This window comes from Podarcis vaucheri (genome assembly GCF_965113315.1).
Source record: "Podarcis vaucheri genome assembly, chromosome: 14".
NCBI lineage: Eukaryota > Metazoa > Chordata > Lepidosauria > Squamata > Lacertidae > Podarcis > Podarcis vaucheri.
In genome coordinates, this window is record NC_138752.1 from 36,987,587 (window position 1) to 37,002,670 (window position 15,084).

A 15,084-nucleotide genomic window follows, 5' to 3' on the forward strand; every position below is an offset into this window, starting at 1 on the left:
CTCTTTGATTATAAAAGTCCTGGCTGCACAACAGGTTTCTGAATCATGGTGTTACTAGTTGGCCAGCTTTTAGGAATGGAACAGGGGTGAGGAACCTCCCAGATGTTGCTGGCCTCCAGCTCCCACTATCCCCAGCCAGCATAGCAAGTGAGCAGGAATGATGGGGTTGTCGTCCAAAAACATCAGGAGGACCACAAGTCCCCCATCCCTAGTGCAGAGACTCCAAACCAGGTGTCAGCCTGCACTTGGAAACAGGCATCAAGAGAGTCACAAGCAGACAAGGACCCGGTACAAAACAGGTGCATGATTGGCTAACCAGATGATTCTGGGAAGCTCACAAGGAAGGGATGAAGGTTACAACCCTCCCTATTAATTGCCTCCAGCATTTGGTATTCAGAGGTGTACTGCGTCTGAACATATGAAGGTTCTGTTTTGCTAATATGCTTAGAACCAAAGAGCTGTGGAATGTTTATTTGTGTGCAGTTCGAAGCAAGCAGAAGTGGACTCTGCCTTCCTCCTAAATGGGACTGGTCCTGCTCTGAAATATTCCACATCCAAGTCTGCCATGTTCCTTTGAATTATCCTGGCTATCACTTCTAGATTCTTAAGGCATTTGTGTGCTAGCCCAAACTTTTCTCAAAATTACTCATCCTTATCCTAGTAAGTTCTTGTCCTGTTTGTGAGTTGTAGCACGCTCTCTCTCTCTCTCTCTCTCTCTCACACACACACACACACGCAACACAAAAACAAAAACCCTCCAGCATGACTTGGAAAAAGTCAGAAGAGCAGATGCATAAACTTTCCCCTTCTCATGACAAGAAAAATGAGAACAAATGCAGAATAAACTATGCAAACAGTTCCTGTTCTCATTGTTTATATGCCCTTATATTGGCGCAGAATGTGTGCTGCTTTGGTGTAAACTTTTTGTTTATAATTGTTTTACATTCTAATCCCACCTATCCTTCAAGCATCTGCTTTGCATTCAGAAGATCCCAAGTAGGACTGGGAAGGTCCCCTGCCTCAAAGCCCAGAGAGCCACTGCCAATCAGTGTAGACATTATTGGGCCAGAATGACCAATGGCTCAGTATAAGGTAGCTTCCTAGGTGATATGCATGTTTTTCCACTTCCACCCCTACCTCACTGCTGTATTTCATGTTCACAACAATTCTATGAGGTAGGTGAAGAGAGGGAGAGTAGCTGTGACTTACCCAGTGAACTTAGTGGCTGAGTGGAGATTTGAACACGGATCTCCCTGGTCCTAGTCCAGTGTTTCTTTAGCACACACAGCCATAAATATAACCATCAGAAAATGTGGCCAGAACAGAGCTAGGAACTAAAAATGTCATCTGGTGAGTCTGCCAGCAACTGTCACTCATCTTTGCAGTATCTCTTTTAGGAGCAAGTCCAGAAAACCAAAGACATGCTGAGCAACGTGGAATCAGATGAAACCAGTTTGGAGGCCAAGATTGAAAAGAGGAAATTGGAGCTGGAAAGAAACCGCAAGCGGCTACAGACCCTTCAGAGTGTTCGGTAACTACTGGCGTACTGTTTGTCCCATGAGAAATGAATATGCAGAGTGTTAATGTGCATGCTTAATGCCTAGTGCAGTGGAGAGTGAAGCGCTTGCAATGAGCCTAAGAAACTCTCTTGTCCAAGAAGTGCTATAAGTATTGAGGCCCCAAACACACAAGCAGAGGCTCTTACTTGTAAGTAAGAAACAGATATTTATTCAGGCAAGCAGTGGAACAGGGTCAGCAGCAGACACAGGGTGCAAGAGGCACGATTCAGGAGCAGCTCAAGAAGTTCAAAAGCGACAAAGATGTCTCAACAAGTTTCCATGTCCTTCCCACAAAGTTTTTAAAGAAGAGGCGTGGTGCACTCACTCTCAAGATTCTCTTGCCTTGTGGGAATGTTGGCACTGCAAACACACATTCCGTCAGAGTAGGTGGGTTCTGCTCCCATGTGGTTCTAGGCAACAAGACTGCACCCTGCTGTTCAGGCTCTTGTTCAGTCGCTGCTGCCTCCTCTTTCGCTTCCTTCCCTTGGCTGATCAGAGCTTTTTCCATCTTCCACTGAGGCTCTCTGCTCTAAGGGAAGGTCAGTGGGGAAAGCCAGCATCCCTGCTCTCGCATCCAAAGTGGCTGATGTTTGGGCAGAAAGAGGAGATCTACTCCAGCCCAGTTTTCCCCCATTCAGTCCTCTCCTCTGTTTCCTGCTGCCTCTCCTGCATTAGATCCTGCCGATCCAAGGTCATTCCCGACAGCACTCTCAGCAGTAGAATTACTTGCTACCTGCTAATGTACACTCTCTAATTGCAATTATGTAATTATCCATTTTTCCAGTCATTTGACCTTTTGAAAACAGCTCAGCATTTTCCTACTCTGAGCATCACTTGATAATTGTGTTTTAAAAAATGATTTGTTTTAAAAATGCACAAAAACAAAGTTGTTAAAATGAGATTGAATCTGTGACATTTGACTCTTTGTTTTTAAAAGAAACGGGTTCATATTGGAGAGGTCAGTCTGTAGTGACCATATAGCCGATTTTAGTTTTTTTAAAAATTGTGATCCTTCATGGCATATCCCAGATGCATATATAAGAGTGAAAAATCATAAAGAATGGGGGAAGGTGTTTTTGTTTTGTTTTGTTTTTTTGCTTGGTGCCTTTTTTCTGGGACTTTGAGTATTTGGGTGTTTTTGTGTTTTTGACTGTGACTTCATCAAATGCAGCTGCAGACTCATGGGCTAGATATTTAAATCACAAAATGAAAGCTGGTTTCTAATGTGTTGTAGTCAAGGATCTGTGGGACTTTATGCAGGCCAATAAGCCCTTCCTATCAGGCTTCTTTGGGACACGGGTGGCGCTGTGGGTTATACCACAGAGCCTAGGACTTGCCAATCAGAAAGTAGGCGGTTTGAATCCCCACGACGGAGTGAGCTCCCATTGCTCGGTCCCTGCTCCTGCCAACCTAGCAATTTGAAAGCACGTCAAAGTGCAAGTAGATAAATAGGTACTGCTTCAGCGGGAAGGTAAACTGCGTTTCTGTGTGCTGCTCTGGTTCGCCAGAAGTGGCTTAGTCATGCTGGCCACATGACCCAGAAGCTGTACGCTGGCTCCCTCAGCCAACAAAGCGAGATGAGCGCCGCAACCCCAGAGTCGGCCACGACTGGACCTAATGGTCAGGGGTCCCTTTACCTTTTTATGAGGCTTCTTTGAACTATGGATCATTAAAATACAAGTGAGCCAGTTTCTCCTTTGAAAGTTTTATGCATGTTAGGGTACCTTGAAGATTGCCTCCTCTCATACCATCCTGCCTACTTCCTAAGAACAGAAGGAGAGAACCTTCTGCTTGGCCCACTTAGGATGGAATCACAGTTGGGTGAGACAAGAGAGCAGGCCTATTTAGTGGTTGTACTCAGATTCTCTCTCTCTCTGCCCTCTCCTGCTTTGACCAGATTTATTAGCTTTACCGTACATGCAACATCCCAGATGTTAGCTAGCCAAGAATCTACAGAAGGAAGGGTGATACTGTTCCAATTCTGCCAGATTATCATTCTGGCTGCTGTTCACAAATAAGCTGTCATTTCGAAATCATCTTCTGGTATACTGCCCTTTAGATAAGGAAATAATATTACCTTTGGATCTCTTGGGACATCCTAACCTAGAGGTTTTTATTTCTGATAATACTAGATTCCAAGATATCTGGATTTTTGTATATAACCACATAATGTGGAATATATTTGCCTCAAGTGTTTTACATATCCAACAATCACCTGTAGTCTCGGGGTATATTTTGTTCAATCTCACTGGAGCCAAAAATCAATGAATTTATATTTTTTTAAAATTAAAGTGAAGCAAGAATTTTTTCCCCAAATCCATACTCATTTATCTTCTAGAATTATTATCAACATGCTTTGTTGCCAGTTAACTAGATATTTATGTCCAGATGGTTCAAAATCAATAAAATCCTACTTAGGACTCCCTTGACATAGTTTTCAGATGTAATTAGGACCTTAAATTTTGTTGGCTCTCATAATGAACCATGAATCCATAATAATGGATTAACTGTATTTCTAACTTGGAAGATATTGGAAAAAGTGTAGTTGAGCATATTCTAGAATTGGTTTAACTTGATAGAATATTTTAAATGTTCCCAGAAAATATTTGGGAGCTGGGTGGGAGGTAAGGTCGTGCTTGAAATCCCTCAGTTCATCACACAGCTAAAAAAAACAAAACTCACAGATTCTCCCATGTTCCTTTTTTCTTGTGTCCCCATCAGCCCAGCTTTTATGGATGAATATGAGAAGATTGAGGAGGAACTGCAGAAACAATATAGCTGTTACCTGGAAAAATTCCGTAACCTTACATATCTGGAACAGCAACTGGATGACCAGCACCGAATGGAGCAGGAGAGATTTGAAGTAAGGGTTCTCAAATATTGCATGAACTCCTTTAGTCTTTATTTCTACCCCACATGCTTCTGTATGCGTTTCTGCAGTTTTGTCTATATTTATCCTCAAGTGTGCACAAACCCAGATTCCAATACAGGCTTGCTTTCTTGTTTTCTGTCACTGTTTTGGGGGCTTGACCCATTTGCTTATGGTAGAATCCGACTGCTGTTACCCATCTGCTCAGAGTTGCTCTTTCTGAAAGGAGGTATACCAAGAAAAATAAAACATAATTATAAATAAATAAATTTAAAACGCTGGGTGAAGACGGATGTAATTTAAAAAAGTTAAGTGGGTTGTTCAGTCATGCGCTGAGCACAGTTTCCTCCTGCCTGTGTAATTTGCATGAAAGGTATACATGGCAGTGCCTTGAATACTAGTTGAGTCATCTTACTTCCTCGCTTCAGATGGTCTGCCCAGTATGGTCTGCCACATGTATTTTGTTTGACTTGTCTGTCATTTATTTATTTTATTTTAATAATAACTTCAAACATTGGTTTTAAAATTTCAGAAATGCTCAGGGGACACAAGTGTGTGTGTGTGGTTATAATGGGTTAATGACTTTGTATGGATGAGCCAATAGGCACTGTTCACATTCTTCCCCATTCAGCTCTTCCCCATTCAGGGTCTGCAACATTGAAAACCTGCCCATTGACAGGTGTTGTTGTTTTTAAGAAGTGTGTCATAACAGAAGAAGAACCATGGACTTCAAAAATCCTCGCCCTGTCTCACCCCACTTTCCGAACCACTGCAGATTTATGATTTAGTGCTGTACACAATGGGAGATCAAGGCACAGTTCTGAAAGGGCTGTTTCTCTCTTCCTTTCCTCTTCTTTCTGACTGTCCTTTCATCACGTCTGCCAGGACAATTTGGTGTCAGATTAGCCCTGCCCCTTTGGAATATGTGCCGCTTGCTGGGAGTCAAAGAAAAATAGGACTTGAAATCATAAATAATTGAATTCCAATATTTGCAACACCCATTCATCTAAACAATCAGATGGCTCATTGATCTTTGTATACTGACTTGCCTTCGTTCCAGTAAATATGTCTTTTGCAGTTATTGTGCAGAGGAAATGGTATGCTTTGTGCCGCCTTTTCCAGAATTTCACTCAACAGCATGCTAAGACAATGGCAATGACTGTGTGGTTAGGTTAATCTGCTTCCCTGAGTTCTTTGGGTATTGAGGAATGAGCTGGTGGACAAATGAATATTTATCAAGTGAAACTGTGTTCCAGCCAAAGAGCATCATTGAGTAATTGGCCTGTAATCTCTGGAACACTTGGCAGATGCAGCGGCTTGTGTTCTCTGCTGTTGTTTCACAACTAATGACATCGGGTAGGTTGCGTTTCATAATTGGAAAAGTGATTTAAAGACTGAAGAAAGGTTTTCACATTATAATTAGTGCAGCACTGTGGATGCCATGCAGCAGTCTCTTAAAACTACCCCCTCTTCCCTACATCCCCAAAAGACGGAAGGCCTACAAGTCTATGTAATATAGCAGATCTTTGTCCTCAAGATTCCTGCTCTTATACAAGCACTAGCGTAGTCCTTGGAGGGAAATATGCATGACTAACCACGTTGTTGTTGTTGTTAAGAAAAACAAGAATAAAAACAATCTAAAATACAACAAAGGACGCGGCTGGCGCTGTGGTCTAAACCACTGAGCCTCTTGGGCTTGCCAGTCAGAAGGTTGGCGGTTCGAATCCACACAACAGGGCGAGCTCCCGTTGCTCAGTCCTTCTCCTGCCAACCCAGCAGTTTGAAAGCACGCCAAAAAGTGCAAGTAGATAAATAGGTACCTCTCCTGCGGGAAGGTAAACGGCGTTTCCGTATGCTGCTCTGGTTTCGGTGTCCCGTTGCTCCAGAAGCAGCTTATTCATGCTAGCCACATGACCCGGAAAATTGTCTGCGGACAAACGCCGGCTCCCTCGGCCTGTAAAGCAAGATGAGCGCCTCAACCCCAGAGTCGTCTGCGACTGGACTTAACTGTTAAGGGTACTTTACCTTTTTACCTTTAAAATACAACAATATGCATAAAAGTGCAAATCCAGCTCAGTGCCACTCCACTAAAAATATGCAGAGAATTAAGTCCAAAGGCCAAACTACAAAGGCCTGGCTGAATAAAAGCAGATAGTGAAGGAGCCCAGCGTGCCTCCCTGGGGAGAGCATTTCACAACTGGGGAGCCACTACTCTGACGTCCCATTCTCTTTTTGCTACCCTCCTCACCTCTCTTGGAGAGGACACACAGAGAAGGGCATCAGCTGGAGAACACAGGGTAGTGCTGTGCTACCGTATCCCTTGCGTGGAAGTGGCAACCTAGCTTGCCCAGTAGTAGTAAGCCTGTCTCTAATAGCTATCTTGGGCCATGCAGCCAAAACAGAGGCAATGAAAATGAGGGTAGTATCTGCATGCTTGGGTGAAGCAAGAAGTAGGTAGAAGTACAAAAAGAAAATATCTCGTGAAAACTCAAAAAAGCAGTCTGAGGGAGACTGAGGATGCCCAGTAGCTTCAGGATGTTGAACATCAACTGTAAAAGAAAATCAGAATAATAAGGAATGCCTTGCTTTGGAGGGAGTAAGTGGCTGGAAACCTGATTAGGAGCACTCCCTCTAGGAGAGGGAATACGCTGCGACACCCCTCCCCCCCCCCCCAGATCCCACTTGCTTCTCTGAATCTCCATTTCTGGTGGTGAGGTGGGGGCAGGACACAGGGTTTGCAAGGGGGAGGCTCTGTGGGTTTCCGATAAGCGTCTGGCTGGCCACTTTTGGAAACAGGCTGCTGGGCCAGAAGACCTTTTGCTCTGGTCCAGCAGGACTCTTCTTACGCTCCTGGGGACAGCAGAGGCCCAGAAATGCCAGTCATCTCCCGCATTTCCCTGAAGGCCCCTGACCATCTGCCGAGCGCTGCCATTCTCCTTCAAGGAGGCAGCAGGAGCTGTAATTTAAATTTCCATGTAGCGCAATCAATCCTGAAATGATTAACTCTCCTTTGTGACGCTTCTATTGAGGAGAATTCATTACAATTAAATTCTTGTGTACAAATTGTTCCTGCAGAAGCTTGGCTTGGGAAAGCTTGCGTGTGCTGCCTATTGGTATCTGAGTTACCATTCATTATGCAATCGTGACATATCTTAACTGCTGAGAAGAGTTTAAATCCCAACTTGTCATTATGGTCTGCTAGTGAAGCATTCTGATATCAAAAGACCAGCTGGCCTGTGGTCACGTTAACCGAGACAGAGGAGGGAAAACAAAAACTTGTTAAGCCATGCTACACTCGCAATTTTTTTTTATTGTGCTTGATTTTTGAGTGCTTTTATAAAGGTGGCCTCTTTCAGTCCTTGTTAAGGCTAACTGATGCTGTAGGTGTGAGCAGGCACCAGCGTTGTCCCCTTAACACCATGTGAAGAGCTTCATTAACTACGGACCCTGAAATTTGGGGTCCCCTCCAAACCCCTGCTTTCAGTATAAATTACAGACGCACTTCAGAAGTCAAACAGAATCCATTCAACTTCTGAAAAGTTTGTAAACCAAGGTGCAGCTTCCGATTGCGCAGGTGCGCCTTAAACAATAGCAGAATATACAAGAGTAAATTGTGATATTCCTTGCTGGTAAAATATTTTTTTATAAGGCTATGAGAGGCCCCAGCTGCTCTAGTAATTTCTTCATCTGACATAATTTGATAAACTATGTACACTGATCATGGCGTTCACACCATGGACTCATCCACATATTTACATAAAGACCATGCATGGAAACCAATACACCAAATAAACTAATACAACAGAACTGTAATATGCCAGGAGAGTTGCATATGAGCTTTTATTGAATCATTACAATTTGTACTTTCCCTAGGTCCAGAGAGAGAAGTAAGCAAATAAATAAGAGAGCAGTTGAGGCAATTTCTATTACAATATAGGCACGGTTGAGTTAATTGGAGATGTCCCAGATTGGTGGCTTTGTTTTTTTTGGTCATTGAAAACGGGCAACTCATTGTTTGAAGAGTACTCTGTTAATACACCATGGTCTCTTGAGGGGCCTTTCTTTTCTTTTGCCCTATGTTTAATCTCCCTCCCAGCCATAATTTTGAATTTCAGTCTCTTTGCTATTGATTGTGCATTGTGCTCAAGTGTGAAGATTTTGAGCTCCTGTTAGTAGGAAATTGGCATTTCCCCCTGGACATTGTGCTTATCTGCAAGCTGTTAGGACAAGATACCAGGCAGGATTAATGTCTCCTGCTCTGGAACTGCTGACATAAAGAAGGGACTGTTGAAACTTGAAGTTCCTGTTGATAGCATCATAAGGATGCTGCACGGTCAAGGACTCTTCTTACGCCATTGTGCCCAGGACCTTAGGGAATGAAAGGCTGCAAGAAACACATAGGTTTAGAGCTGAGATGGGGAACCTGTGGTCCTCCAGAAGTTGCTGTAATAAAACTCCAGCATCCCTTCTGGGATAACATGCTGGCTGGGGTTGGCAGGCATTGGAGTCCAGCAATACTTGGAAGGTCACAGAGCTTCTGGCTCACCTGTCTTTCTGAATGTAGCCTTGTGAAGATACCCAAGGCACACATCCATGATTCTATGGAGGTCTTTAAGCAGAGGCTTGACAACCATATGTCAGGAGTGCTCTGATGGTGTTTCCTGCTTGGCAGGGGGTTGGACTTGATGGCCCTTGTGGTCTCTTCCAACTCTATGATTCTATGATCTTTGTTGCTGGGATTCAAGAAGGCTTTGCCCATCCCTTCTTTTCAGTTACTGTGCTCCACCTAGCTCAGGATCTCAGCATTGATAACAGTTTTCATCACAATATTTTAACTGAAGTGTGTACCCCCTCCTTAGAATGAGCAGACATTGTGACTTACGTAACATGAAAGGGTGGGAGGCCCAGTGTACAACATTATTAAGAATGAGGAATATAGACGCAGTTTAGACGAAAAACGCAATGCTTTATTTGAGAGCATAAGGAGAACCCCTGCTGGATCAGACCAAAAGGACCACCTAGGTCAGCATCCTATTCTCAAAGTGGCCAGCCGGGTGCCCAAGGGAAGCTTGGAAACAGGGCAATTGGTATCAGATGCTCACTGGGTCAGCATTTTCATAATGAAACTGAAAATTCAGTGCAAAGCTGGAGAAGTGGGATTTGCTTCCTATCTTTCCCTCTTATCTACTGCCTCACAGGAACTACAATGAGAGATATGGTGAGATTTGTCATCACTGGGGTGGCAGTGTTCTGGGACCAAAGTCAGTGGCTCACATTCCTAAACTTGAAAAAGCAAATGCTAAGGAACTGGCCACTAAGCTTAGATAGATGTAGCAGATTTGCCTCAAATTCTTCTTTGCTTAAAAATAAAATACTGGAGGGTGGGGGTGGAGAAAGGCTTTTAAAATGTTGCTGTCAGGTTCTGAACCAATTTTCTTAAGGTAACACCTAGTCTTCATATTTATTTAAAACATTTTTATTTTGCTCCTCAGCTGAGAAATGCTCCCAGAGAACTGAGTCCTTCAGACATACAATCTAAGAAAAAATATGATGCAATAGGAGCAGACTTTAGGGAGGGAAAAGGAGAAAAAGAAACATAGACACAAACACTTAATCTTGTAATGATCACCGAAATGAAACGATTTCAAGGAGATGAGGAGGCAAATATTGCTGTTCTTTCAGCAGAGGGCAAGAAAATGCCCCGCAGTCCCGTCTCTCTCCCTCTGCTATGGCCTGATGGGATGGCTGCAATGACAAATTGCAATAACCAACAGCAATATTACCAGAGCACGAATAATTGCGGGAAGGTTTTTCTCTCTGGTGGATATGGCCTGATGCCTGAGGCAGATGATGCAAATAGGTTCCAAATGTTGGAAAATATAAGAATTAAATGAGAACTTGCTGCTTTTTCTAATGTGCTCTCAAATCTGCTGCCTGAGGTGGGCTGCTTTACCTTGGCTAATGGTGAAGAGAGCTTGAAAATGGTTGCGCACCTGTGTTGGGAATTTCTCCAGTATGTTACAGAAGTTTCACTTTTTTCTGCCAGCTGCTTGTCAAAATTCATTTAGTTATATCTTTTAAAAAGTTGACAGGGTTGTTGACTACCAGATGAAGCAGTCAGTCATGATGCTTATTAATTCCTTCAAGAACACATGGGGGGAGAGAAAGTTCAACTGCAGGATAGGAAATATTTTAAAATTAAAGACTGATTTGTAATGATTTTTTTATAGCGTAAGTCATGATTAGTCAGGGGACAGGATGCTGTGCAAGTGTTGAGCCCGTTGTCTTTCTAAAGGACCCTTTGCTGGGCAGGGATTGTAATTTGGTGACGGAACAACTGCTTTGCACAGAGGAGGAGGACCCAGGGTCAGTTTCTGGCTTCTCCAGCTAAAACAGCGTCGCCCAACCTGCTGCCCTCCATATATTTTGGACTGCAGCTCCCCATCAGTCATACATTTCCCTGTATCAGGAAAATTTTAATGTCTAACGTTATGCAATTTTTATGTGCTGTAAGTCGCACAGAGTGGCTGGGGAAACCCAGTCAGATGGGTAGGGTATAAATAATAAAATTATTATTATTATTTTATTATTATTGCTAGCAAAATGTCCAGGGACGTTTTCTTGGCAACTTAAAGTCATGTGTCATGTATGATTTGAGAAAACCCAGCTCCTCAGAAGCTACCTTTTACTAAGCCAAACTGTTGGTACATATAGCCAAGTATCTGGGGGGCGGGGGGGGCGGGATCACATAGCTTCCCTGATGCCTTCTGAAACGATAGCTTTCTCTGACTTGTGAATATTGAGTTTGAAGTATTATTATTTATTTATTACATTTGTATACTGTCCTTTATTCAAAGATTCCAGAGTGGTTCACAACAGAAAAATACAAAATAAAGCATACCAAATGCATAGTAAAACAAAACACCCCCCCCCCATAAAAACCCTTCCACAAAGCCTGGAGGGAGGCTAGGAAAGGATATGTAGAAAACAGTCTACTGAGAAAAGATAAGATTTACATTTCTTGCTCCAAGAAATTTACATTTCTTTTTTACTGCAGATTTATTAAAGAAAGCAAAAGCGCAATTGTCATCTCACATTCACAATAAAATAAACATCAATACGTCCATCTTAAGATACACATACAGATTCATAAATGCCCTCCAAATGTCAAAACAGATATCCAAAGGAAGTTGGTGTTTCAAGAAAGTGCATTCAACTGCAGCAAGGGCATTAAGGACTTTAAACTGTTGCATAATACAGTGGTGCCTCGCAAGACGAAATTAATCCATTCCATGAGTATCTTTGTCTAGCGGTTTTTTCGTCTTGCAAAGCAACCCTATTAGCGGATTAGCGCTATTAGCGGTTTAGCGGCTATTAAAGGCTTAGCGGCTTAGCTGCTAAAAGGCTATTAAAGGCTTAGCGGCTTAGAAAAAGGGGGGGAGCGAAAAAAAATCTCAAGACTCACAAGACATTTTCGTCTTGCGAAGCAAGCCCATAGAGAAATTTGTCCTGCGAAGCGCATTGAAAAATGGAAAACCCTTTCGTCTAGCAGGTTTTCCGTCTTGCGAGGCATTCGTCTTGCGGGGCACCACTGTAGATGGTGAATATTTATCCTTCCACGCTCAAGGTATATGTCTCTTAGCAACTGCAAGGGCTCATAAATTCCATTTTTGTTGTCCAGTTGTTAGTCCTTATTTTGCAGGAATATAACTTAAAGTACACAAACATCTGCAGATATTTTGCCAGTACAAAATTTATACAGACAGCAATTTCAGACCAAACAGGGCATTTCAGGGGAAGCCCACATCATATGCCTCAATGAGACATTTCTAGCATTACACCTCCAAAATGCATCTGGCTTAGACATCCCCTTCATACAGAGCTGCTGTGGAGTCCAGTATACCCAAAATAGGTTTTTTTTTTTTTGCTGAATCAGTCAAAAGAAACATGCCATATAGATTCTACAGCAGTTTTTACATCCAAGAATAGAGAAGGCGCAGGGAAGGGTAGAAAACTGGCATCCAAAGTCCTGCCGACAAGATAGAATTTGGAATAAAGGCAGTAAATGGTTTACATTCTAATTGTATTTTAATTCTGCCTATAGAAGTCAGATTGCTTTGTGGTAAGCAGAATGCTTTCAGTGTGTACCTGAGCAGGTTGTGGATGTCCAAGGCAGCAGAGGCTTCACTGGGAATATCATTGGTTAAACAATGCTGTGCCTTTCAGAGCTTGTTTAGCAATAGATCATCAGCCTCCTGCTAACTGATGGCATGTTTTTCACAGTACCCTTCCATAGCGGCTGCTATTAGACTCTTTGGAAATAGCTTTGCAGATGCTCAGTTCCGTTCTGCTTCTAAGATCAATACCCCCCTTCTATAGCTTTTTGCAAAATGATTGATTGCCTCTGGGTCCTGTACTCTCCCCACTCTGCCCCCAGGGGTGACCTTTGGAAAACTATTAATTAGTATCTGTGACAATGGGAAATAAATGAATGCATTTACCATTGTGGTAGACAGGGCTCCCAAATGCTATGTCTAACACTTTCTCACTGGAGACTCTGTCTGTCATGATATCAGGCAATCTGTTGTGCCTATTGGAGCAGGAGTGAGATACAAGGAAATCATCTTAAGATTTGCAATCAGTTCAGTTCGGTGCAGAGCAACTGTAGCTAGTAGGCTAGTGTAACTAGATGGATTTCTTTTGGTGGCTTTAAAAGAGGATTAGACAAATTCGTAGAGGCTGCCAACCATGATAGCTATGCTCTACCTCCACTGTTAAAGGCATTATGCATCTGGAAACCAGTTGCTTGGACTCACAGATGGGGAGAGTGTTGTTGAACTCGGGTCCTGTTTGTGGGCTTCCTATAGGAGGGGGGCATCTGGTTGGCTACTGTGAGAACAGGAGGCTGGAATTGATGTGCTGCTGGCTTGATCCAGCAAGCCCTTCTTATGTTGTCATTCCAGGATTGCTTGCAGAGGCAATACCCATGGATGTAGATTATAGAATTATGGAATTGCAGAGTTGGAAGGGACTTCAAGGGTCATCTAGTCCCACCCCCCTGAACATTCCTCTTCCCTTTCCTCTCTCCCTCGGTGGCAGGGGTCAGCCACTGGTAGCTGTCCAAGGTGAGATGAGCCAATGGATGCCAAGAAATGTCCCAAAGCCAAGAAGATTGTGTGGCTTAGGCAAGGTCCTGGCCCCAAAGGGTACCTTTTGATAGCCCTTTCTGTCCAAGCTGGCCCAGTGGACAGGAAGGGTAGGCATATGAAGAGGCTTGCAGGATCAGGACAAAGACCCCTTTGGTATATAGCGTTCTGTTCCCACAGTGGCCAACTAAGATGCCCATAGGAAGCCTTTGTGTCCTCCTTTCCTATGTTGACTTTCCTTTTTATTTTTCGTTTGTTGCTTTAACAGTATCATACAATTCTAAAAGCAAACTTCTTTTTTTTTAAAAAAAAACTATTTATGAAAACAAACACAATAAATTATGAAATCCATCCAATCTGTTTTGATGAGTGGTGGTTTATAAATAATCTAACAAGTAAAATGAGCCCTGGTGGGATCCTATGCAAGCTGGCAGGAGAAGGGTCTCTTCCTGTTGGGTCTCTGCCTCCTTCCTGTTTGTCAACCAGTGAGAGAGAAGAGGTAGCGGGCACAGAGGAAGCAGATCTTGCACCCTGTTCTCATTCGTTAATTGCATGTCTCCCCCACCACCACACTCCCTTTGTATGTCAGTGAACCTACCCACAAGGTCCTGAACGGTGTTTGTGGGCTAGAGCTCACATAAGTTTGCTTCTCTCGACCATAGTTGGAATCAAGGAGTAAGCAATGTAAGAAAATGTGTTATGGTAAGAAACATGAGCCTATGTGCATCACTCTGGAACATGTATTCTACCTTAGGCAGAGAAAGCAGGGAAGTTCATAGAACTGGCTGTTTTGCCATATTGTTGTCAGCATAATAGTGATGATATTGCTTTAAGTTTTTGACCTTTGAAGGATATTTCCCTTCCTAGATTAATTGCATAAACCCATGTGCAGGTGCTGTGAGTGTACAAGTAGTCACAGTAGCACTTGGAATACATTTCCAAGTGTTGTCCATGGCTTTAGGATATAGCTCTTTGTTTCGTTCTGCCGCAGCAACTGCACAAAGAAGCATAAAACCAACACAACTGGCAGTGCATATCTGAATTTTTACTTGCCGGCTTAAAAAAAGCAGACTAGTAAATAAAAATGGAGGCTAGAAGCACTTTCTCCTCTGCCCTTGTCATTCTGCTCTTCTCCCCCACTCCCTTTAGTGTGTGACAGCACTTACCCTTCCCTTTAATATTTACCATTGTGCCTTGCTGTGCCACAAGGCAGCAACTCTGAGCTGGCTCCATCTGCAAATGAAGTTAGCAGACATGACTGGAATGAGCTCAGGAGGTGCTTCTTCTAAGCAGGCTAGGGTTAAGAACCAAAGTGCTCTGATTCAGCCCAGTTAGCTTTCATACTGGTTGCAGGGAAAGTGGCTTTACTTTCCTCATGGCTAGCACACACAAAAATTGTATGGATTCTCATAGACAGTTGATTAACATTTGTAGATGTTCTTTTATTGAACCAACAAGTTACATAAAAAGTGTTTTAGTCTACTGAACCTCATGGAATAATCTTCTGGCA

The 15,084-nt window shown here is 43.0% G+C and overlaps 1 protein-coding gene across 2 annotated transcripts in view; it reads left to right on the forward strand.

The window, feature by feature from the left end:
* The window catches only part of CLUAP1 (clusterin associated protein 1), a 56,602-nt gene that overhangs the window by 28,976 nt on the left and 12,542 nt on the right, over positions 1–15,084 (forward strand). For both annotated transcript variants that reach the window (XM_082199194.1, XM_082199195.1), the window contains exons 7-8: positions 1,398–1,531; positions 4,281–4,422. In XM_082199194.1, the coding sequence (XP_082055320.1) occupies positions 1,398–1,531; positions 4,281–4,422 (276 nt within the window). The remainder of the gene's footprint in view (positions 1–1,397; positions 1,532–4,280; positions 4,423–15,084) is intronic.